The 22858-nt window shown below is 46.3% G+C and overlaps 1 protein-coding gene across 4 annotated transcripts in view; it reads right to left on the reverse strand.

The window, feature by feature from the left end:
• The window catches only part of SLC46A1 (solute carrier family 46 member 1), a 206214-nt gene that overhangs the window by 40475 nt on the left and 142881 nt on the right, over positions 1-22858 (reverse strand). Inside the window, exon 1 of one of the 4 annotated variants that reach the window (XM_085649109.1) lies at positions 17608-18198. The exons of the other annotated variants lie outside the window; for them this stretch is intronic. Coding sequence (XP_085505235.1) covers positions 17608-17859 — 252 coding nt within the window. The 5' untranslated portion in view covers positions 17860-18198. Of the gene's footprint in view, positions 1-17607; positions 18199-22858 lie in introns of those variants that run through there. 4 annotated transcript variants of the gene reach the window in all.

Below are 22858 nucleotides of genomic sequence, written 5' to 3' on the forward strand. Positions count from 1 at the left end.
CCACGAACACGGCATACAAATTTCCCTTGCCCAAAACCACAGTCTTCCAATAGAGGAGGACAAAACGGAAAAGCTGGTCAACAGTACTAATGTGCTGTCTAAATCCTGCCTGAAATGGGGACAAGATGTTATTTGATGCTATCCAGGAGTGAACACGAATTAGAATCAGCCTACCTATGATCTTCTGAATAGCGTCAATCAGGCTAATGGGCCTATAGTTCTCTGGAAGCGACCGGTCCCCCTTTTTGAAGACCGGTATTATTTCCGCCGCTTTCCATGAACTAGGAATTGGTGCACCCTGTGCCAGCGCATTAGCAATCAATTGGATGTATCTTCCCCATTTAGCCCTATCAAATAGGAAGACATCCGCTGGTACTCCATCCGGGCCGGGGGCCTTCCCAGACGCCACATCAGCAAGCGCGGTTTCCACCTCAGCTTTAGTAAAGTTGTCTTCCAAGTTAAACACCTGGAGCAAGCCCGGACTTCCAGGGGGGTCAGTGAGAGAAGGATACTGGGGTTTAAAATACTCAACCCACCTCCCCTGGGGAACATTGTTTTGGGGACCCTCAGGCTGCCCACCAGATCCCCACTTTACTATACTCCAAAATAATTTACTATTATTCTGGACACTTGCTTCAAGGAGGCCCTGCCACTTCTTTTCATCCCATAATCGTTTCGCCTTGGCAATACAACTTTTGTAGGTATTTCTGTTATGTCGCACCGCACATACATCACCTTCCTTCAAGGCTTCCCCCGAGTAAAAGCCTTGACTGCCTACATTCCCCATTATACCAAGTTGCTTGGCAAGGAGCAGCTCTTTGGCCAGATTTCGCTTTTTTTAAAAAGTAAGATTTCAAACTGTCAAAAAAACTGTTATGGACTAATGTTACATCCCCCATTACCCCATTGGAAGAAAGGATTTGCTCGATAGCATGGATGGAACCGTCAACCTCTGCTAAAATATTTAATAGGGCAGTAGGATTCTCCCTTAGGCCGGACCACCTCAGCCGTCACATATCGTTAGATGGCACAACCTCAAGAAAATTCAACACCCCTGCCTCTAGTGGACCACAATCTGCCTTCCACCATCTGTGGGATAAACAAAGGGGGTTGTGATCACTCTCGGGGAGGGCCATTATCTTCATGTCAACAAGAGAGTGCCATAATTTCACATCCGCTAAAATATAGTTAATTCGGCTCTTACTCAGGCGATTGTTAAAAGTATGGGCGCCCTCGCGATCACTGGGCATCCTACCATTCAAGGCCCTCAAGCCCTTTTCCATGCAAAGAGAATTAATCTGAATGGCGACTTCTGGCCACCATTTTATGGGAGGCAACTCCAAGAGAGGAATACCCCATTGTAACTCTTCCTTGTCCTGGGTATCCCACTCGGTTTCAACAAGTGGTTCAAACGTTACATTAAAGTCACCTGCAACAATAATAAAGGTTTCGGGTGAATAAAGATCAAACAAACTCATGAGTTCATCTATAAAAGGAGATTTAGCACATCTAGAGCCCCTAACATACACATTGTATATGTCGATTGTGCCCAAGGATCCAAGCTCTAGCCTCAATAGGTGGATGTCTCTATCCCCAGTATGGAGGAGCTTACTATTCAAACACAATTCACTTCTCAGCCAAATAGTTAGACCCCCAGATGGACGCCTGTGGGACCCTTTGGAGGCCGGAATATGGAAATTTAGATAACCCACGCAAAAACGTGGTTCTAAGAGCCAAGTCTCCTGGAAAAGACAAATATCATTTTTGTTGATGAATTCAACCCAATCCATTATGGATAATTTGGCATTTAAACCAGCAATATTCCACTAGCATAAAGAATCACCAGCCAAGGGGGGGCAATCCATGTTAGAGATAGTAGATAGTGATTCAGGGGATATACTGTTGTTGGGTAGGACAAACCCCGGACTTGGCTCAGGGGCAATGATAGGGTGATAGCTGTTAGGATCTTTGTCCACTTGATGGTCATGGGTAAGACAGGGGTCAATACAGAGACCACCCACCATGGGCACTTGATACTCAATGACCTTCACCCTAACACCACAATCCCAGAGACCAACACCCCCCACACTATGTAGTCAATCAATACTTTCCAGGGATGAACCATCCTCCTTTCTCTCACTCGATTGATCACACTTCGTCCCCCCTAGATCATATGAAATATATCTTCTTAGTTGAATGGAAGAGCCCTCCGGGGGGCTAGACCTGTATTCCAGGGCAAGGAGATTTTCTACAAGGGCATTACTTATTAAAGTTAATTCAATACAATCAACAGGAACCCTAGGAGAAGTAAGTCTAATAGCTCTAGAGATTTCCTCTCTAATAACTGAACGACACCCTCTAACATGTCTCAGCCAATGTATCGCCTTATTTGTCAATGACTCGGGATGTTCTTTGCCACAGTTTGTTGGCAATTTAGGGACATTAGTCATAAAAATGTTATAGGAACAATTGATGGTATTACCCTTAGAGTGATCATTACGAGCGCCCCGACCCTCCAAAGCACCTTGGGCATGGGTTACAGTGTCTCTTCCTCATGCAGTTCATTCTATCCTGCCCAGAACTCTCAGAGTTAACTATAGATTGAACCAAAATATGGCTATTACCAGCCTTTACCACGTCACTGTAAGTAACGTTACCTTTAGGACTGAATTTAGGGAGCCCAGAGGGATCAGCCTGATTGTCTGATGGAACTGCTGGGGCAAGGGAAGGAGTCCTCTTAGGGTTACCAAGAGGAGGACAAGGTACCACAGAGCACATCCCTACTTTGATAGACAGAATCTCTATCACTGCCTTCAGTGAACCAATTTCCTCCCTCAACGAATGGACCACTTTTATAAGATCTTGTAAGGAGTTATCAAAAAACTCAGCAGGGCTATCTAGAGGAACGGTAGGAGAGGGGATCAAAATTCCAGGTAATCCCGCATTTATATCACCCTGCTCAATCGTCAGAGGGGAAAACCTGTTAAAACACGGGACAGCGGGTACAATTTCCCCAATGGCAATTTCAGAGTTCAATGGCAAGTTATCCCCATTAACCGGAACGTCGGGCACAGCCACTGTACTAGCCCCTTTGCAACCTGATGATTTTAATTTAGTGCGGAACATATCCGGAACAATAGGGGAAACAATAGGTTTAACAAACCCCGAATCAACAGGGGGCATAGCAACAACCTCTCCATCACCCAACAGAAGCTGATCAGACCCCAGAATAGTCTCACACTCCCCAACCAATAAGCCAATACGTGCCAAGGCCCCCTCCGGGTCAGGCTGCTTGGCTGCTCTTCGAGTCTTCCTCTGCTTACGCGGTTTGGGCAGAGTACTGCTTACGCGGTTTCTCTTACCCATTTGGAATGGGGGTACAGCAATGCCTTAGCAAACGGATATCACAAAACAATAAGGAGGAGTAACACTCAGGACAAACAGGAAAACCGCTTTATCCAAGCACCCCACTACCCAGCCAGTTATGAGAAACAGTCAAGGGGAGGGCCACAGCCCAGCCTCTGTCGGCCCCTGACGACCACAGACGGCCCACCCGCGCGCGTCCCGCGTAGCGGCAATATCAGATGACTAAATAGCGCTGGGGTGAAATTCGATACTGGCGACAGGTGAGGCAGCCCCTCAGTCCTTCTGGGGCTTGTAGTCCTGGAGCTTGCAGCTAGTCCCCGCCGCGATGCGTTTCCCGCGAAGCGGGAAGCGCTAGGAGTTTTTGTAGGCGCTGGGGTGAAATCCGATACTGGCGACAGGTGAGGCAGCCCCTCAGTCCTTCTGGGGCTTGTAGTCCTGGAGCTTGCAGCTATTCCCCGCCGCGACGCGTTTCCTGCTTGCACCTGTTCGGATTCAAGCTAAATTATCCATAATAAACTTCATTTCTGAAACTTGCAAACAGCACCAGTTGTATGTGCTCTCACAGAATGACAAACTTTCATGTAGTAGGCATAGCTCTTTCTACTTAGCCTGACAGTTTGTCTGTGATTATTGGCTCATGAAGGAATAAACATAAGTAGGCCTGGGCAAAAATTTCGTTCCGTTCGCGGAAATTGCGATAATTTGACATTTTTGCGTTCCGCGGAGAGCGCGAAAATGTCAAAAATTCCGGTTTCCGCAGCTTGGCGATAATTTGTTTCTTGCTCGCGCTGTAAAATGATACATTCTCGCGCGCGATCGCCTTACCTGAATCCCTGCGTTCGCCGACAAGTTTTCTTGATCCGGTCGCGTTCTCCATGAGATGTTGTATTGTTTTTAGCCATTTGCGCTGTCTCGCGACAGTTCGCGCAGTGACGTCATGCGTCGCGCGATCACGTCTTTCTTCTCGCGATCATGCACCGCGAGAACAACTCAAAACAAGATGGCCGCGCCCGCAAGCAACCACATGGGTAAGTTGGCGACCCGCAACCATGCAGAAAATCTCGCGAACATGCCGGAAAAAAACTTCCGCATCTTTGCGATATTTCTGCTTGTTTGCGATAATTTTAAACATTCTCGCGATAATTTGCGAAGGTTAATTCCGCAAATTCCGCCCACCCCTAAACATAAGGGATGCTTTAGAGAGACTTGAAGTCACTTGTGAAGTACTCTGCCTGACGGTTATAACTAGGGTAGAATTTCTTGAAATACTATTCAAATCCGTGCTTTGAATGGAAATATAGATGTACATGTCAGAGTACCTGTTTGCTTCTGAGAAGTACTCTCCCACTAAAATGATTTGCATGCAGTGTTGAAAAGAGCAGGTACTCTCCCTTTCAAATTAAAGAAGTGCAAGTACTCAAAAAGGTGGCACACTGTCTGCAGCACTCTGGAGAGGGGTAAAAGGAGTCCCTGTGGACCCCCCACCCCCAGACATTCCCCTGTAGGAGGGTGCAGTCACTCACTGCACTTGCTTGCAGGGGTGGCGAATGTCTAACCCCTTTTCAAAGTGCAGGCAGGTTGCTGCCCGCATAAAGAAACACTAAGAGACCTGGTACACCTGCTTAAAGATGTGCTGCGGCACAAACAAGGAAAGTGCACACTATATGTATTATGGGCCAAGATGTATAACACAAAAATGAATTAAATAAAAAGAAGATTTATAAAGCGCGATACATTTACCCGAAGGTGTCAAGGCGCTAGTTTATCTAGTAACAAATGCCTGAGGATTTAATTATACCGTCAAAGATTGAACAGCCATGTTTTTAGCGCTTCTTTAAACGCCAGTAGGTGAGTTTCATTTTCTAACCTCTGGGGGAGAGAATTCCAGAGTCTGGCCGTACTGACCAGAAAATGTCTCCCACCCACTGAACTTTTCCTGAACCTAGGGATCATCAGATTAAAATACTCAGCTGAAAGTAAATGGCGCGTTGGGATATATCGACGGAGCTGCTGCTTAAAAATGGCTGGGCCTGTGTCATGGGAAGCCTTAAAAACTATACAGAGAGCCTAAAACTCAATAATTGTCTTTACTGGTAGCCAATGTAATTCTTTTAATGTGGCAGAAACGGATTTGTGTTTAGGAATATCTAGCAGAATACGTAGTGAGGCGACATCAACATTGCCTATCAAAAAACAAAAAGATTTTTGGGCCCTTGCCTGTCGCGGGTACTTGGGCCTCCAACACAAGTGAGGCACCATTTTTACCGGGAGACCTTGGGGAACGCTGGGTGGTGGGAAATTTGTGTGAGCCCGGTGATGCCACAACTTTCCCACACACAAATGTGTGAAAAAAGGGATTTCTTTCAGCTAAAATTGAGGTTTGCAGGGGATTCTGGGTAAGGAAACGTTGGGGCATCCATGCAAGCCCTACCTCCCTGGAAGCCCCCGGGTGTCTAGTTTTCAGAAATGTGTGGGTTTGGTAGGTTTCCCTAGGTGCGGGCAGAGCTAGGGTTCAAAAACTACAGCTAGGCACTTTGCCAAAAAAGGGTCATTTTTCACTGCGAAATTGAGGTGTGACCATGTTGCGTTTTGCGCCGGTTCCTGTCGCGGGCACTAGGCTGACCCGCACAAGTGAGGTACCATTTTTCTCGTAAGACTTTGGAGAACGTGGGGGTGGGTGGAAATTTGTGGATCCACGCAGATTCCAGAACTTTCCACTACAGAAATGTGGGGAAAATGTGTTTTGACAATTTTTAGGTTTGCAAGGGATTCTGGGTAACAGATCCTGGTGGGAGGCAGTCAAGTCACTCCATCCTGGATCACCCATGCAAGCCATACCTCCCTGGAAGCCCCTGGGTGTCTAGTTTCCAAAAACATATAGATTTGCTAGGTTTCCCAAAGTGCCCGCAAAGCTATGGTTCACAAACTACAACTAGGCACTTTGCCAAAAAAGGGTCATTTTTCACTGTGAAATTGAGGTGTGACCACGTTGCGTTTTGCGCCGTTTCCTGACGCGGGCACTAGGCTGACCCGCACAAGTGAGGTACCATTTTTAATCGGGAGACTTAGAGTAATTCAGATTTGTAAAGCAACTGTTATCACCTATTGATTTTTGATGCATTTTCTGCCTTCCAAATGAAAGACATTGTGTAAAAAAGAAGGCATTTTGAAAAATGACCGATAATTCTCATGCTAGTATAAGTATTCCCAATTTTGAAAATGTGCAAATATGTACTGTTTCTAAACTCTATAATTTGTTCCCAATTCAGAAATACATAGGTGTCTTTCATACCGATTTTTCCATGTATACATTTTCCCACAATAATTGCTATATACCCGGAACATAATAAACAAGCATTGGCATAGCCAATAGGTCTCGCTTTTGGGACCTTATAAGTGTTTAGCCATGCAACAGTTGCATAACTAAATACTTATAGGGTCCCAAAAGCGAGACCTATGGGCTATGCCAATGCTTGTTTGTTTATTACTGCTCTGTAGTAATGGCGGCGCACGGGTGCCACCATTACTACATAGAAGTAATAAACAGGAAAAAAAAGCGAAGAGAACATCAAAGCGGCCGTGCAGCCCCGAAAGTGATCGTGATCAAACATCAATGCGGCGTGCGGCCGCGAAAGTGAGGCGCGCACGCCCGCACACGTGCACTGTAGCTCTAGGCTGGCCATGGTAACACTTATTTGAGCCCTCACAAAAAGTCTCGCCAGACCAGCGCATGCGCTGGGTCAGGCGAGACCTAAAAACCATTGCAAATTGCTGCTCAGTTTTGGACTCTGGGTTCGTCAGGTTCTTGGTGAGCCTACAAGTCCTATATATCCCCACAACCAGGAAGGTCCAGCGGATGTAACGGTATATTGCTTTCAAAGAGCTGTCATAATTAGAACAAGTTACAGGTGAAAACGTTGACACAAAAGGCTGTTTTTCACCTAATTTTCAATTTTTCCTATATTTAACTGTTAGTTTCTATTAAGAAACCTCGATGGATCTACACAAATGACCCCTTGGGAAGGGGGAGGAGGGGGAAGGCCTAGCAGCGAAGGGGTTAAGATAAATGAGTAACAACAGTGATTTTATTGTAAACACTATTGAAAATGTTTCAATTCTGAAAGTGAATTAAACATTACAGAAGCCTGTGAAATGAGTAGCGGTTGTCAGAGTGTCGAGTTTCTCAATCACTCCTGTTACGTTCACTCTGTTAGACATGTGGGTTCTTTTTCTCTCCACATTTCCATCTGCATATCTTACACTCCATTTGTTTCCTCTTCAGCACCCTCTCTTCACTCTCTCCTGAATGCACTTGTATGTCTTTCACTTCCGCACCCTCCAAACATACACGCTCACCTGTAAGCTCTGCACTATCTCTTACTTTTGCCATTTTAATATTTTGACAAATGTATACCTCCTTCACACACATTTGCACAGAATCACAATTGCAACTGTAATCCGTGACCATTGCTCTTTTCCCTCTCCAGAAGCTCCATGGACTGGATGACTATGTTTTCCAAACAGCTTTTTGACTCACTGACCCACACAGTGAGAAACTCACTCTGCCGCCAGCCTCAACTCCTGAGCTTTCAATTGTAGCCCATTATAAACTGCTGGAGGTGACTTCGTTCAAAGTATGCACTTTACAAGAGTAATATGCCACATACAAAAAAAATACAGAAAAACAACATCCTGGAAAAAGAAAACACTCCTAGATAATGCAAGATTTATCCCAAAAAAGTGAATTAGAAACAGAAAGCAAAATCACCGACATGCATTACCTTAATGTTTTTTTCAAATTCCTTTTTCAGAAATCGATCAGTGTTTCTGCCAGTAGTAAAGTTAAAGACAAGAATATAGGGCTTGATAGGGACCCGCTTCAAAGTCCGTTTTTACTTACGTCTGAGTCTGAGACCCAGAGAGACCCTGCCTACTTAAAGCCCTGCCTTCTCCCATCACTCACTACACCCAATTTAAGGGTCTAAGTGCTTAAGGACCTCAGTCCATTCTAGTTTCAAGAATGCTGCCAGTTCTCGTTTCTTTCTTGAGTAATCTCATTTGCGACCCGGGTCGCATGTATCCAGGGTGACCAACATCGTATGTGATGGTCAGAAACTTTGTGCCCCTGCACTGATTAAAAACTTTGTTCTGAGCACATCACTGCTCCCCGTCCTACAAAGTTTTTGACGTGGGCCATGCCCCTTTCATCTTGTACTTGTGGATTTTGCCCCTGGGGTCTCTCTTGGGAGCTCTCCACAAGGTCACAGACTCATTGGAGGAAGTTGGTCTGACCGTTTGTAGAAGGTGTGGTTGCAGGACTTTTTTGTGCACCAGTTTAATCTTAGTCACTCTCCAGCAGTTTGATTTGCTAGACAGCTTCTTCTGCCCTCACCCTGGTATCTGCTTCTACACGGGCACCACAAACGGATGCTTCCCTTACTCTGCAAATAGCTTGTTTGCGTCTACTCTTTCCGCCTATTACAACGTATAAAGGCACATTGAATTGAAAGAACGGCTGATTTCATGCACAGATGTATTTGTCCAATGGTCTGCAGTAGTCCAGTTTTGTTGACCTCACAGTTATAGACCGTTGACACCAGACTTATATCAACTCTAATAACAGGGAAATATTTGTATAAATAGGAGTCATATGTCTTCAGTAGTGATGCATGTTGTTTTGCCTAGCACCTTGCACTGCACCTCCTTTCTCCCTTACAGCATGAGCATCAGATAGATCTCTTTCTTTAAAGATAAATATATTTATTACATGGTGCAATAAATAAATCAACTGCAAGAGAATTTCACTCTTTTCGGCCTGTTGATTACGTGTCTTGGTTAAAGTAAGTGGTTTCTGTTTGTTGTCTCCATACTACGGAAGACTCTTCCACCCCAATCTAAATCATAATGATAGAGCTCAGACAGACAGTGAACATTAAGTGTTTATTAGAAATTAGAATACAGCAGCAGGAATAAACCCTCCTATTCATAGTCCATACTTGCCTCTACTTCTAACTGGAACCTCCCAGCTCCTGCAACCAGCTGGCATGTCCCATCACTGTTTCAGCTTTCCTCCACTCCGTCCATGGCAGTCACATCTGCAGAGTGAGCTAGGGAAGCAGTCGGGGCTGGTGTATGGTATTCTCTCTGCCCCACCCTTACTTATGTGTCTTTCTCAGGTCACAACTGATACAAAATAAAACATTTTCCCTTGCTATACACTCCTTAAGGTGCAACATGCTTCATTCAGTGGGTTTCTGATCCCCCTCCTCTCTCTCTTGGCACGGTCACATCATCACGGCTTTTGCCTCGTGAATGGGCTGCAGAAGACATGCTGTCATCTCCTGCATTAAACCACGCAGTCACATCCTCTGGGGTTCACTGATTTGGCTTCACTGTGCTCACTCAATGCATATGGTCCCTGGCTGCCCCTCCACAACTCATCTCAAGGGAATCGCCGCACCACTATTTGCTGCATCCTCTCTCAAATTGATCTCACCTCCTACAGCAGCCCTTTGCCCCTCGTCTTTTCCCAAATGCTACAAGGGTCCAGGTACCCCCAGGGCTGGACTGGGAACAGAAACCGGCCCTGGCAAACTGCTTGGTCGGCCACCCTGGGAGGGGAGGGGGGGGGTGCGGCCAAGCTGTTTGGTAGGGCCGGTTTCGGGCGATTTTGTTACAGGGGGCCGATATTGCCGACCACCGGTAACAAAAACGGCCCTCCAGGGGCCGAAAACCGGCCCCCACCCTGGCGGCCCACTGGGGAAACGCCCGGTACCCACCTCAGCCAGTACGGCCCTGCCTCCATTTTTCTCACCTCAAACATTGCAATTGGTCATTTACATATTTCACTCAGTTCACTTTAATTGGATCACCCTTTTAAAAAATCTGGCCTCGCCCTCGTTCCAGAGCCATATGGTTGACATGTAAAAAGCCTTGATTTCAAGCCTCGATCTCAACACTGAAGGAAACTTGTTCCATTTGCACTCACTTCCTGAATGAGGTCACTGCACCCTTTATATCAGCTTCTATGGGAAATCCCTGACTCCTAATACCAACCCAATACCAACATTTGGTCCTCCTGCGAGTGATTCCTGATGGCATCCTTACTGTGTGCTTACATCGCACAATAGGCTTGGTGCCCAGGGTTCACCTGGTGGCCCTTATACGGTAATGGGATCACACAGGCGCACAACGCCCATTGGGCTGAAAGGGCTTCAGCCCCCCCACACCCCACTCCCCTGTCTTGTGTCTCAGCCCGGCTTCTGCAGGTAGAGCTCCTGTGGGCTCAGCTGGGCAATGTCTGGAGTCTTATCTCCGGAATGCCAGAGTTTTCCACAGGTCTTTAAAGACCATTTACATATCTTTGTTAACTGGTTACTGAGGCTTAGTTTTTTTTCTGGTTTCAGTAACCCCTAGGCCTCCACTCTGCCCATTCCTTACATTGTATTTTACATTTACTGCCGTAGTGTGAGAATGCATTTCGTGAAAAGGAATATAAAGTAGGGTTGCCAAAAGAAGAATGCCAGCCATGTGTTCTTTAAAGAGCCTGCAAAATCATCATCTTGACACTAAATTACGTTATCAATAAAAAAGTATGTATTCATTTGAAATGTGACTTCTCTGTCTTTGTTTCCTTTAATTATCAGTCATTGATCATTCAGGCAGCCCTAGAACACAATTAAAAGTATGCACAGAAAAGTGCTGAAACTACGTCTTTAGGTGACTTCTTATTTTTGTACAGTCTTGGACATCACAATAATAATCTGGCAACCCTAATCATAAAACTGGAAGTTTGTTGCAGGATCAGCACATTATTTATTTCCTCACCCTCGATCCCTGATTAATGCCATAATAGCAAGGCTTTATGTAGGCCGGGTCCTCGTAAAACCAGGCGCCTAGACGGGTCCCTATTGAGTTCTCCATTTTCACCCGCACACTCAGACTGGAAAAAGAAAATCCTAACTCTGCTGCAGTTCACTGTTTTGATGTAACTTTTATCATTTTTTAAGTTCTGTATTGCTAAACTTGAAGAGCTTTACATGAGCACCAACAAGGACATCTTCATTTATTGTTTGGTAGGCACAGACAATTAAGGGATTTGCCCAGTAACACAGAATGTTGAGCCGACGCCGAGTCTCAAACCTGCTTCCTGAGCTCCAAAGTTGGCAGCTCTAGCCATTATGCCACAACCTCTTCCACAAGAACTAAAGTATTTTCAATGTTACAGGTGGTCTATAATGCCATCTTGGTAGGGATGGCACTCCCTTCTACTTGGGCAGGAGCAGAGATCCTCCCGGTACACAAAAAGGGATCTCCTCTATTACCCACTAATTACAGACCGATCAGTCTGATCGACGTATCACAAAAAGTCTTTGCTAGGATCCTACTAGATCGTCTGCAATCCTGGTTGGAGGAACATAAGATCATGAGTCCCTTGCAAGCTGGGTTTAAAGAAAAAACATCAACTGTAGATCAGATCTTTAGGCTCCAACTTCTCTATTGGAAATCAGTGTATTCAGAAGGCGGTAGCTTGTATCTGGTCTTTGTGGACCTCAAAAGTGCTTTTGACCTGGTTCCCAGAGATGTTCTTTGGGAGATGTTGAGTGAACTAGGAATACCCCATTATCTTTTGAACATACTGAGAATGCTACATACTGACAACTATGCCCAAATTAGGTATGGGAAGAAGGGGGAACTTACGTTGCCCATTCCCATCAACAGGGGAGTTAGACAGGGCTGCGTGCTCACCCCTACCTTGTGTACATACATCAACGGACTGGAAAGTGCGTTGAGCGAACTGAAGGACATAGATGCTCACAAGTTAGCACACAAGCCAATTTCGGCAATAATGTTTGCAGACGACACTCTACTCCTCTCCAAATCCCCCATGGGAATCCAGAGAATACTAGATGGGTTTTGTGAATTCTGTAGGCATAGGAGGCGGGAGATCAACATACATAAGACAAATATATGGTATTCAACCCTGGTAGATCAACCCGCCCCAATCCGCACATGAATGGTACTCCCCTTGAGCAGGTATCCGTCTTTGACTACGTGGGCCTTACTCTAACTGAAAATATGGCCTGGGGGCCCAAAACGGATAAGTCAAGCCTTAAATTGGCTCAGACCGCTGGTGGCCTGGCCAAGTTTTATAGAAACTCTAATCGTAAGCCTGTAAGTCCAGTTATAGAGATCTATAAAACTCAACTCATCTGGAGTGCTGCCTTGTACGGGGCCAAACTCTGGGGGCACTGTCACCCCAGGTCTGTCATAAAAATAGAGAACAGTTTTCTTAGGCAGCTATTCGGCCTACCGGTGAGCTCCCCGCTATTTCCACTGCATTTAGATCTAGGGGTGAGACCCATGGCAGAGGATTTTTTTTTTTTTTTGTTGTTGCATATTTATATAGCGCGAACTCGACCCGAAGGTATTGGAGCACTTTACATAGCACCATATTTACATTACACATTCTGGGCAAATCTCCTAATCTCCCCGTGCCTGAATCACAGGATGTGGACGCGACCTCGAGGCTCGAACCCTGGTTTCCTGAACCAGAGGCGGCAGCGCAGCCGACGGACCACATCCTCTCCCCAGATCACTACTATTTTGGCGGTGCCTATGGCGAACACCCAAACTGGCCGAGTATAGGTCTGAGCTCCTAGAACTTCTGAGACTCCCTGGCATAGGTAAGCTGGCTTGTTTTGCACACATCAGGGAAGGTCTTAGTATCATTGGTAGAGACAACTTATGGTACAACCCGGAGTCGGCCTGTGTGACAATTACGCGCAAACATCTAGTTAGCAGCTATAGGGGGGGGGGCAAACTTGCCAAACTCCATGAAAACTCCACCACTGGATCCCTTACTGTTAATTTCCTGGCAGTAAAGGACATGTATAACATAGAGCCATGCCTAGATGAAATACGCCCTGCACTAGCCAGGAAACTGTACGGGCAATTTCAGCATGGCTTTCTCCCCTTGCGCACATTGACTAATAAATGGTCCAGTAGCACCATTCTGGGGTGTCCAGCATGTAGTTCAGGAGAGGAGACTGTACTCCATGTATTCTTCTTTTGCCCGGGATACCACAAAATCAGACATAGATGGCTGATCCAACTGTGTAGGAATCTCGGCACACGTAACTGCAAAGAAACATTCAGGCTCCTAAAATACAATACCGAATTCCAAATTGTTTATGCTATATCCCAATTTTTAAGCTTTATGTGGTGGGCACGGATGCAATTTCTTAAAGACTGTATGTATGCATGTAGTATATTTATCTTGTGCAACTAACAACCTTTGACAAAGCCAACAGTCCTGGCTTGTTGTAGTTGTAAAGTTACTTTTGTGGAGGCAATAACAGAAGCAGCGAAATACCAGTCGGGCAGCACATTATATCGCCCCCTTGAGAGACCCTGTGTACAAAGGTGGCTCTGTATACACTATACCAAAATGAGGTATAGAGTCAAGTGGAACCCCAAAGTTAGGCAGAGGTAAAAGTAGATAGCACCTTACTCTCTATTTGTGGTAGTGTGGGCGAGCAGTAAGGCTCTATCAGAGGGTAGTGTTAAGTATTTATTGTACACACTCAGGCAAGAAATGAAGTCAAACACTCAAAGCCTAAACTCAGACAAATTCGTTTGTATAAAAATATTATTTAGTTATTTTATTTCTAAAACCAAGCCAGGCCTGGTGCAGGTGGGTGAAATAATACTTTGCAAAATCATATACAGTGATTTACAGTTGAATGCAGGTTCAAATGCAGTTGGTTGACTTACAGGTAAGTCAACAGGTTGAAATTACTTTCAGTCACTTTACAGATTACTGTGCACGTTACTTTTTAGATTACTTTTTAAGTTACGTTTGCAAATCAGTGTGATATGCTAGATATCACACTGAGACATTTCCTAGACAAAAGGTGAGTGAGTTAGTTTTTACACATATGCAGCTTTACAATGTTTCATTCAAACAAACTCCACACTTAGAAGAATTTTCAAGGAAAAGCAGTCAATGCAATCCTATAGGCGGAAATGAAGTTATAGGTTTGCAGGTAAGTACTGGTTTGTGCGAGTTCGTATTCTGGGTTTAGAACCAGGGTGCCCCCCGGGTCGAGATTGCACTCTTAGAACACACTCAGAGGCACTAGGGAATCCTGGTGCAGAGTGCTGAGGCCCAATGTTATCCAATAGGGGGATAGGTGGCCTCCGGTTGTTGGCTGCTCACAAGTAGGCCACAAGGTTGTGGGAGCAAATCTGCTGGTGTTAGGCTCAGGGCAAAGTAGGGTCCGAGTTAGCACACAAGGTGCACCCACAGCAGCACAGGGGCGGCCGGGTGCAGGGTGATGTTTTGGCATCAGATGCCCTTTTGTTTTCTATGGGGATTGCCGGTTTTGGTTTTTGGCTGCAGGCTCAGTCCAGGAAGACTTCCAGGAGGAACCAAAAGCTGGGCAGGTATGTTTGAGGGCTCGGGAACGTAGGTGCACCTCAGGTTCTCCTCTGTAGGGCGCAGGGCGGCTGGCACTGGGGTGTCTTTTGAGGTGCGATTTCACCTTACCAGGCCACTCGCGGCTGGGGGTGTCTCCATGCAGAGGCTGCAGGTGACGTTGGGGAGTCCTGAAGGGGTCAACCCACAGTGGACTCGGTCTCTGGAGCGCTGGTGGGCCACCCAGATTCGGGCCATAGGCATTGTGTGCAGTGGTGGGCCAGGCGCCAGGTTTCTTTGTCCTCAGCAGGCTAAGAGTCTGTTTGGGGAGTTTCTTTTGAACAGCACTGCTGTTCACAAGAGATCCGGTCTTTGTTGAATGCAGTCAGTCCTCCCAAGGGTTCTGGAGGTCGCTGTCTGCAGGACAAGGCGGCTTTTGGCACAGGATCTCTGAAAACTGCAGACGGGCGGTAGGGCTGGGGACAAGTCAGTTCTTCTCTGTATTCTCCTCTGCTGGGCATCTTCTTTCGTCCTTTTTCTTCTTAGGTTGCAGGAATCTGTCTTCTTGGTTCATGGCTGCCCCCTAAATACTGAATTTAGGGGACATTTTAGTGGTCTCGAGTTGGCTCCTGACCTTAGGGAGACTACACCCTTGATGTGTTCATCTCACGTGGGGGAGTGGGCACAATCCCTAATCCTGATTGGAGAGTGCCTGCCATCTACAAGATGGCGGGCACTGAAGAGTGAGCTTCACCTTGCCTCCCCCACCTGAGGGGGTGGGATTGGCATAGGTGGGCACACCTTCTGAGCTGTGCTAATTTTTCCCACCTGTCTTTCCACAGAAAAGGACGGGAGGCAGGAAGGGACCTGCTCTTGATAGCAGGAGAGGCTGGGGCTTGTGTTACAAAGGCTGCAAGGCCTTTGAACCTTCTCTGCCACAGATGAATTTTCCTGGCCTGGGGAGGTGTGAGCACATATGCCCAGGAAAGGCTTTGTTTCTGGGCTCAGAGAGCGAAGGCTCCCACCACAGGGGTCCAGAATCATGGCTCATCGTGGCAGGCTGGTGTGTACCAGTCAGGGAACCCACCAGAGGCTGGTCGTTTTTCAGGGGGCATCTCCAAGATGCCCTCTAAATGTGTATTGTATAATAAATCCCACACTGGCATCAGTGTGTGTTTATTATGCTTGAGAAGTTTGCTACCAAACTTCTCAGAATTCAGTAATGCCCTTATGGTGCTGTGGAGTTTGTAATGACAAACTCTCAGACCATACACTCGTTATGGCTTTACTGCACTTACAATGTCTAAAATGGACTTAGACACTATAGGGGTACAGTGCTCATGCAACTGTACCCTCACCAGCGGTAGTGTTCACCCAGCTTCACTTTCTCTGCACCAAAACGTACTTGTGTGTATATATAGATATATATATATATATATATACACAGGCGCGCAACACCCATTGGACTCACAGGGCTGCAGCCCCCCCCGTCGTGTGTGGCAGCCCGGGATGAGACACCTTCCCGGGCAAAAAAGCAGCCGCACCCGAGCACTTCACAGGTCTTTAAAATACCATGTGCATGTTAATGAGGCCTCGCTGTTGTTTCACCCCTTCTAAGAGCCCCTGCAGCTCCACTTTGCTGAACTTTTAAAGTTCAGCCCCCCCCGAAATTTTTGCTCAGCCCCCCCCGAAATGTGGCTCTAGTTGCGCCTCTGTATAGATATATATATATATATAACCTCTAGGGGTAACAAAATATGTGCTGCAGTCCTTAGAGGCCTTCCCTGGTCACAGTGCCCTTGGTACCTACGGTACCTTTTACAAGGGACTTGCATGTGGCCAGAGAGGTGCCAACTGGGGGTACAAAGGTACAGTTTTGGGAAAGAATACAGGCCCTGGGAACCTGAGTAGCAGGGACACAGGGCACATCAAGTCAAAGTGCATTAGAAATCTAGCAAAAAGGGGGGGCGGAGGGGGGTTACTGCAACCGAAACCCAACTTCCAGTTTTTTCATCCCACTTAAAGCCCTGCATAAAAGCAATAGTTGAACTTATATCTGAAACTCTATGCCGCCGTCATTAGCATGCTGAGTTACTTCAAGTGTCTGGGAATGCACCCTGCATTCAGGCAACTCACTCCTCATTCTCGCCCTTCACTTTCCCGTTCACCCTGCACTCACAGCGATCACATTGCACTCACACTGCTTACTATGCACTCACACCATTCACCCACTCACCCTGCACTCACAGCGATCACTCTACACTCACAATGCACTTGCGCTGTTCACCCTCCCTGTACCTCACCCTGCAGTCAAACGAACACACTACTCACCCGCACTCATGTGACACTCACCCACCTGTCCACCCTCACTGCTCAATCTCACTCAAAAAAGCCCATCACTAACCATGCATTCATTAGTTCCACTCTGAACTTACATCCGCACCATATGGTCATCTCGCTCACTCCTCTTACCCTACTCTCACACTGTCGCATCGCTCACCGTGAACTCACATGGGCACTCCTGCCACCCACACAGTGCAGAGGATTAATGTGCCTGCCACAAAGAACGCGTACCATGCAGATCAGAGAAGTGAATGAGTAGCGCTATAAAAAATGAAATATTTGTCAGAAAGGTGCTATAGGAGTAATTGTTGGTAAGTGGTACTGAAGTAATTCATGAAAAAGGAGTAAAATGGGGGAATGGGGCGCCCCAAAAAATCATGGACCGTGTGCGACCGGTCCTAGGGCCAGCGACGCAAACCCCCGCCCGGAAGTTCGGGTCTATTTGCGCCCCTGGGATCACGGTCTGCAAAGTTCCTCACCTCCTGTAGAGAGTCCCGGCTGTGGTTCCCGCAGCCCTTCTCTCTGGTTCCATTGTAGCCCACGTCCTCGCTCAGCCTCTCCCAAAGGTACTGTGTGCACAGGGGACCCTGCAGGGCCACGGAGAACATAGCCAGGAAGAGGACCGGCTCCACCGACACCCGGGGCCGGGGACACCGGCGACCGACCACCTCTGGGGAGTCCGGGAGGGTAGGAGAGTCCGGACTGAGATCCAGGGTGGGGGAGTCTGCCATGCCGGAAATAGAGCGCAGGGATAGGTAAAAGCGAGACCGGCGGACACAGCTCTTGAGGCACAGACAAAGTGGGACTGCTGTAGTGGGGCGAGCACGGCACTGCAGCAGTGTGCCCGGGCGGGGCAGGCGGCTCTAAATGACAAACACAACCCTACTGCAGCGAGGAAGACACAGGAGGACTTAAGTCCTGATGTATAAGGGAATCAGCCGTGCTGCAGGTGATTGTCATTGTGCTGCAGAAGTGGAAGTCGGAGAGGGAGGAAAAAGAGCATCGCTGGTGTCTCCCGGGTGAAAGGGACACCAGTATCAGCTGAAGTGGGTGACCACATCGGGTCATGTGATTCCGTGGGCAGCAGGAGAGCTAGACTGCGCACTCGCATCTGCGGCGCCCATCTTGTAGGGCGTGAGCGCGAGACAGCGCTATTCAAAACACAAAAATACTTTTATTGACTTTGCGAGTTTCGACACAAATGGAAAAACTGGAAATTACAGTCCAATTCAAAACAACAAAATGATGTTCTTCGCATTGCGAGTTAGAATAGATTTTGACAGCGCCTGCGCTCTCGCGCGGGATAGTGTCAGTAATTTGAGACGATACAGTTGCAAGTGATTTTATTGCCCTATGACAATGTTGCACTCTATGGGACAATTCTGGTCAGCGAAACAAAGCAGCTATATCCATGTACTGAGGTTACAATGTTATGCTTTATAAGGGGCTTGAAAACAATTTCAACACTCTTGCAGGGTAATTAACCCTTTTTACATATTTCCGAACGAGCATGACGATTTATTTATTTTATTTATTTATGCATTTTTATAAAGCGAGGGCATTACCCGAAGGTGTCAGAGCGCTGTACAATAGAGTCAGTTACATTACAAAAGAACCGCGGAACACAATAAAACATTACAAAGAAAAACAGGAGCTAAAAATGAAGGTTACATAGACACAAATTCCAATAAAGCACGCAGGAGAGAGGAATGTACAGGAAAAAATAAAAAATTTTACAATGAGAAGCGATCTTCCAAAAGGGGCCTGAGAATGAAAGTATTAGTTCTCAAAGTGTCTTTGGAAGAGGAGAGATTTGAGATCAGCTTTGAAGATCCGGATAGAGGAGGTGGCACGGAGCAATGGGGGAAGTGAGTTCCAGATTCTCACCGCGTTGCCTGAGAAGCATTGTGCCATCGATCTTTCCCTTTTGAAGATGGGGGGCTCAAGCAGAAGCTTTTCCGCATTGCGAGAGGGTTGAGAGCCTCCGGACAATTTCAATTTGTTTGCCAGGTAACGAGGGGAGGACGTGTGTAAGGCTTTATGCGTGATGCAGGCAGTTTTGTAAATGGATCTTGCCTCAATCGGAAGCCGTCGAAGAGCGGACAGGATAGGAGTGACGTGCTTGCTTCGTTTAGACCCTGAAATGAAGCGAGCTGCTGAATGGAGGATGGATTTGAGAGGGGAGAGGTTGAATTTAAGTAGGCCCGTAGGGAGAGAATTGCAATAATCCAGTCTTGAGAGAACCAGCGATTGTACCAAGGTTTTTAAGTCTTTCTCCTGGAAGTACCGACGGATCCCCCACAGGAGGCGCAACTGGTATCGTGCGTTCTTGGCAATAGAGTTGATGTGGGAGATTAGGTTGAGTCTTTTGTCGAGAATGACACCTAGGAATTTAGCGCTGTCGACAATGATGGGTTTGCTGTTCAGTAAGTTCAGCTGATCCATCCACGATTGAACGGGAGGAGGTGAGAGAGAGGTAGAAAGGAGGAGGAATTCAGTTTTGGCGGGATTTAGAATGAGTTGGTGGCCTAACATCCAGTTGTAAATGGAGTTGAAAGTAGAGTTGAGTAGTGAGAGATCATATGCGGAAGACACCTTGAGGTAGATTTGAGTGTCATCCACATATAGATGGTAATGGATCCCAGATTTGCTTAGAAGGTTCCCTAATGGTTCCAGGTAGAGATTAAACAAGGTGGGTGCTAGGATAGAACCTTGAGGGACGTCTTGACCTACAGCCAATGGGGATGAAAGACTGTTCGCTATCTTAATCATTTGGGATCTGTCCGAGAGGAAAGAGGCAAACGATTTAAGCACTGTTCCATCCAATCCCATTCTCTGTTGAAGAGTGTTCAGGAGGATACTATAATTAGCAGTGTCAAAGGCTGCAGAGAGGTCTAGAAGAATCAGAACTATTACAAAATAATGGGGTAGCCCAATAATCGCCAATGGACCTGGGTACAATGCGGTAATGAAAAAGGTGGTCCATGACTGCTTTAAAGCAAAAATGAATTTACACATTTTCTTATGTGTGTAGCTTCATAAGTCAAACACTGGTAATGAATACCACATTGAACACAACAACATACCTTGCTATCCGAGATAGCATAGTTCAAAGCATACAGTCAGTGTTAGCCAAAGAACACCAGGATTTGTTTAGATTCAGTATATTTAATATCATATACTTAAACTATATCAGAGTTAATCAGATACAAAGGTTGCTCAAAGAAAGAAGGGGGGAAGATTGGGTGTGCTGGTGAAAGGGTAGAAAGGTGAATAGTCACAGATATTTAGAATTATACATTTGATGTTTTGTCGAAAGAGTGGTAAGGAGACCAGTACAACAGGCCTGGCCTGAACAAATTATTTATAACATTTTATAAATTGCATATATGCAACATTAAGTGAAGGGAATGGGATGAGGTCCAGGCCCTATATGGGTGGGGTGCATCGACGTTTCGACTTGGCTTGCGCTTAGAGGGTGGGTTGTACCTTCGCTGCAAGTCTTCCTCAGGACGAAGGGGGACAGGGTGCAACCTAATACTGTTGCCACAAGGGCATCCCAGGTATCACGCTGGAGCTTCAGTAGTAACTCAGTCAGGGTTTTCCAATTATGGCGAGCTGAGAATCCAATCCTGAGGCCCACCTTGTGAAGTCCTCAGCGGTATTCAAAACCGTCAATGGATTAATATATGGTGAGACATACAAGTAAATCTGTCCAAACCTTGTTGGACACGGAGTCGGGCGCCACACGCCTCGAAAATAGCCTTCTGCCACGTTCAGTAGCGAGGGCGTCACACGCCTCGAGAATAGCCTTCTGCCAAGTTCAGTAGCGCTCACTACTGAACTTGGCAGAAGGCTATTCTCGAGGCGTGTGGCGCCCGACTCCGTGTCCAATAAGGTTTGGACAGATTTAGTAGTAGTTAGGGGAGAACAGTTTGGGTTTTTGATGAGGTCAAAAAGTTTTTGGGGTCTGTTTTTGGCTGAGTCGAGGAGGGATCTGAAATGTGATGCTTTTTCATGGAAGATGTGGTTGTGGTATTTAGATCTTGCTGAACGTAAATGAGAGAGATTAGAGGTGGAAGGAGATTTTCTCCAATGTTTCTCCGCTGTTCTAAGGTTTTTCCTTTCATCGTAGAGGGCTTTATTGAACCACGGTGCTGAGGGGGTGGGTCTTTTCCTTTTGCTTTGGAGTGGAGCTACATTGTCAATTTCGACTGCTAGGACTGAGAAGCACTGAGAGGTGAGAACGTTGACATCCATGTTAGGATCAAGTCCAGGAAGTGACCGCATAGCAGAGTCACAAAAAGTGACAAGATCAACGTTTTTAGTGTTGACCGAGCGTTATAACGTGTGAAAGGTAAAAATGGAAGGGAACAAGGAAGTGGTCAGATCAGTCTACATGGATGGGGGGGCAGAAATCAGCAGGTCTGCTTTGGATATGACAAGATCCAGAACTGAGCCCTTGGAATGAGTGGTTTCTGAGCAATGTTGGAATAGATCATTGGCTGAGAGAAAGGTGGCAAGCTTGTTGGCAGTCGAGTCTTCCAGAGAGCCCCAATGGAGATTAAAATCACCCAGGAAGATCTCCCTGTCATTTTGGGAAAATTGGTCACTGATGAAGTTAGTGAGTTCCTCCACAAAGGCAGAGCAGTTACCGGGCGAGTGGTAGATGGCATGGAATCTAAAGGGTGAGCCTTGATGTATTTGAAGTTCTAGGGATAGGCATTCGAATGTACGGAAAGGAATGGTAGGGAAGGCTTTCATTTGAAGGGAATTCCTGAAGATGATATCGATACCGCCCCCAATTTTGTTTGGTCTGTCATTTCTGAGGATAGAGTAGTCGGTGGGTACCAGAAGATCAAACAAAGTATGAGAGGAGTCATTAAACCAGGTCTCAGTGAGGAAGAACATGTCTTCTGCCTTCCTTCACTAACTTTCTACTGCAGATAATACCTCTTTCCATCCCTTACTGCAGCCTATAGTGTTCTTTCTTCCCCTCTTACATCTGGAATATTTCAGTTACTAAGTTCAGTGATTTGCTTACCCTGGCCTAGCCCTTTCATCGTAGGAGCATTGCATTATTCGATGAATACACCTACATTTACCTCTTCTCACTCATCAGTGGTTCTGTCGTCTCATGATGAATTGCCCCGCCACCAGTTCCTCGTTTCCTTCTTGTCTCCCCTGCATTTTTCGCTCACCGTTATATTTAGAATATTGATAATCTCCAGTGATCTGTCCATATATGAGTGCTTTTTAGGTCTCACCCAAGACAGCACATGCGCTGTCTGTTGCAAGACAGGTGTTATATTACAGTGGGATTAGAGCCCTCCTATTACTTATCATTGGTTGGCTCAATTGTCACTCTCATTTACTTGCTTCTTATTGGTAGCTGTTTGAGCTTTCCTTCTTCTTCTTGTGTTTTCCCTCCCCTAGAGCACTTTATTATATCCTTCCACTGATTGCTGTTTCAGAGGCTACATTCTTCTTTTTATTTAAACACTCTGAGTGCATGTTTTCCAGTTGTCTCGCTCGTTTGCTTCTCTACTCCTGCCGCACTCTGTGTTCCTCTCTGTCTCTCTCGCTTATGTGCTTCGATGTACTTTATATGCCCTCTATCCATCTGCAGAGAAGCCTTGCTTGCAATATGCCCTGCCTCCATTTGCAAAGAACAATAACACATCCCCTGTTTTCTAATCTGGGAATACCTTCATCTTAAAGTGTACTTTA

This window comes from Triturus cristatus, chromosome 3_2 (assembly GCF_964204655.1).
Source record: "Triturus cristatus chromosome 3_2, aTriCri1.1, whole genome shotgun sequence".
Taxonomy (NCBI): Eukaryota; Metazoa; Chordata; class Amphibia; order Caudata; family Salamandridae; genus Triturus; species Triturus cristatus.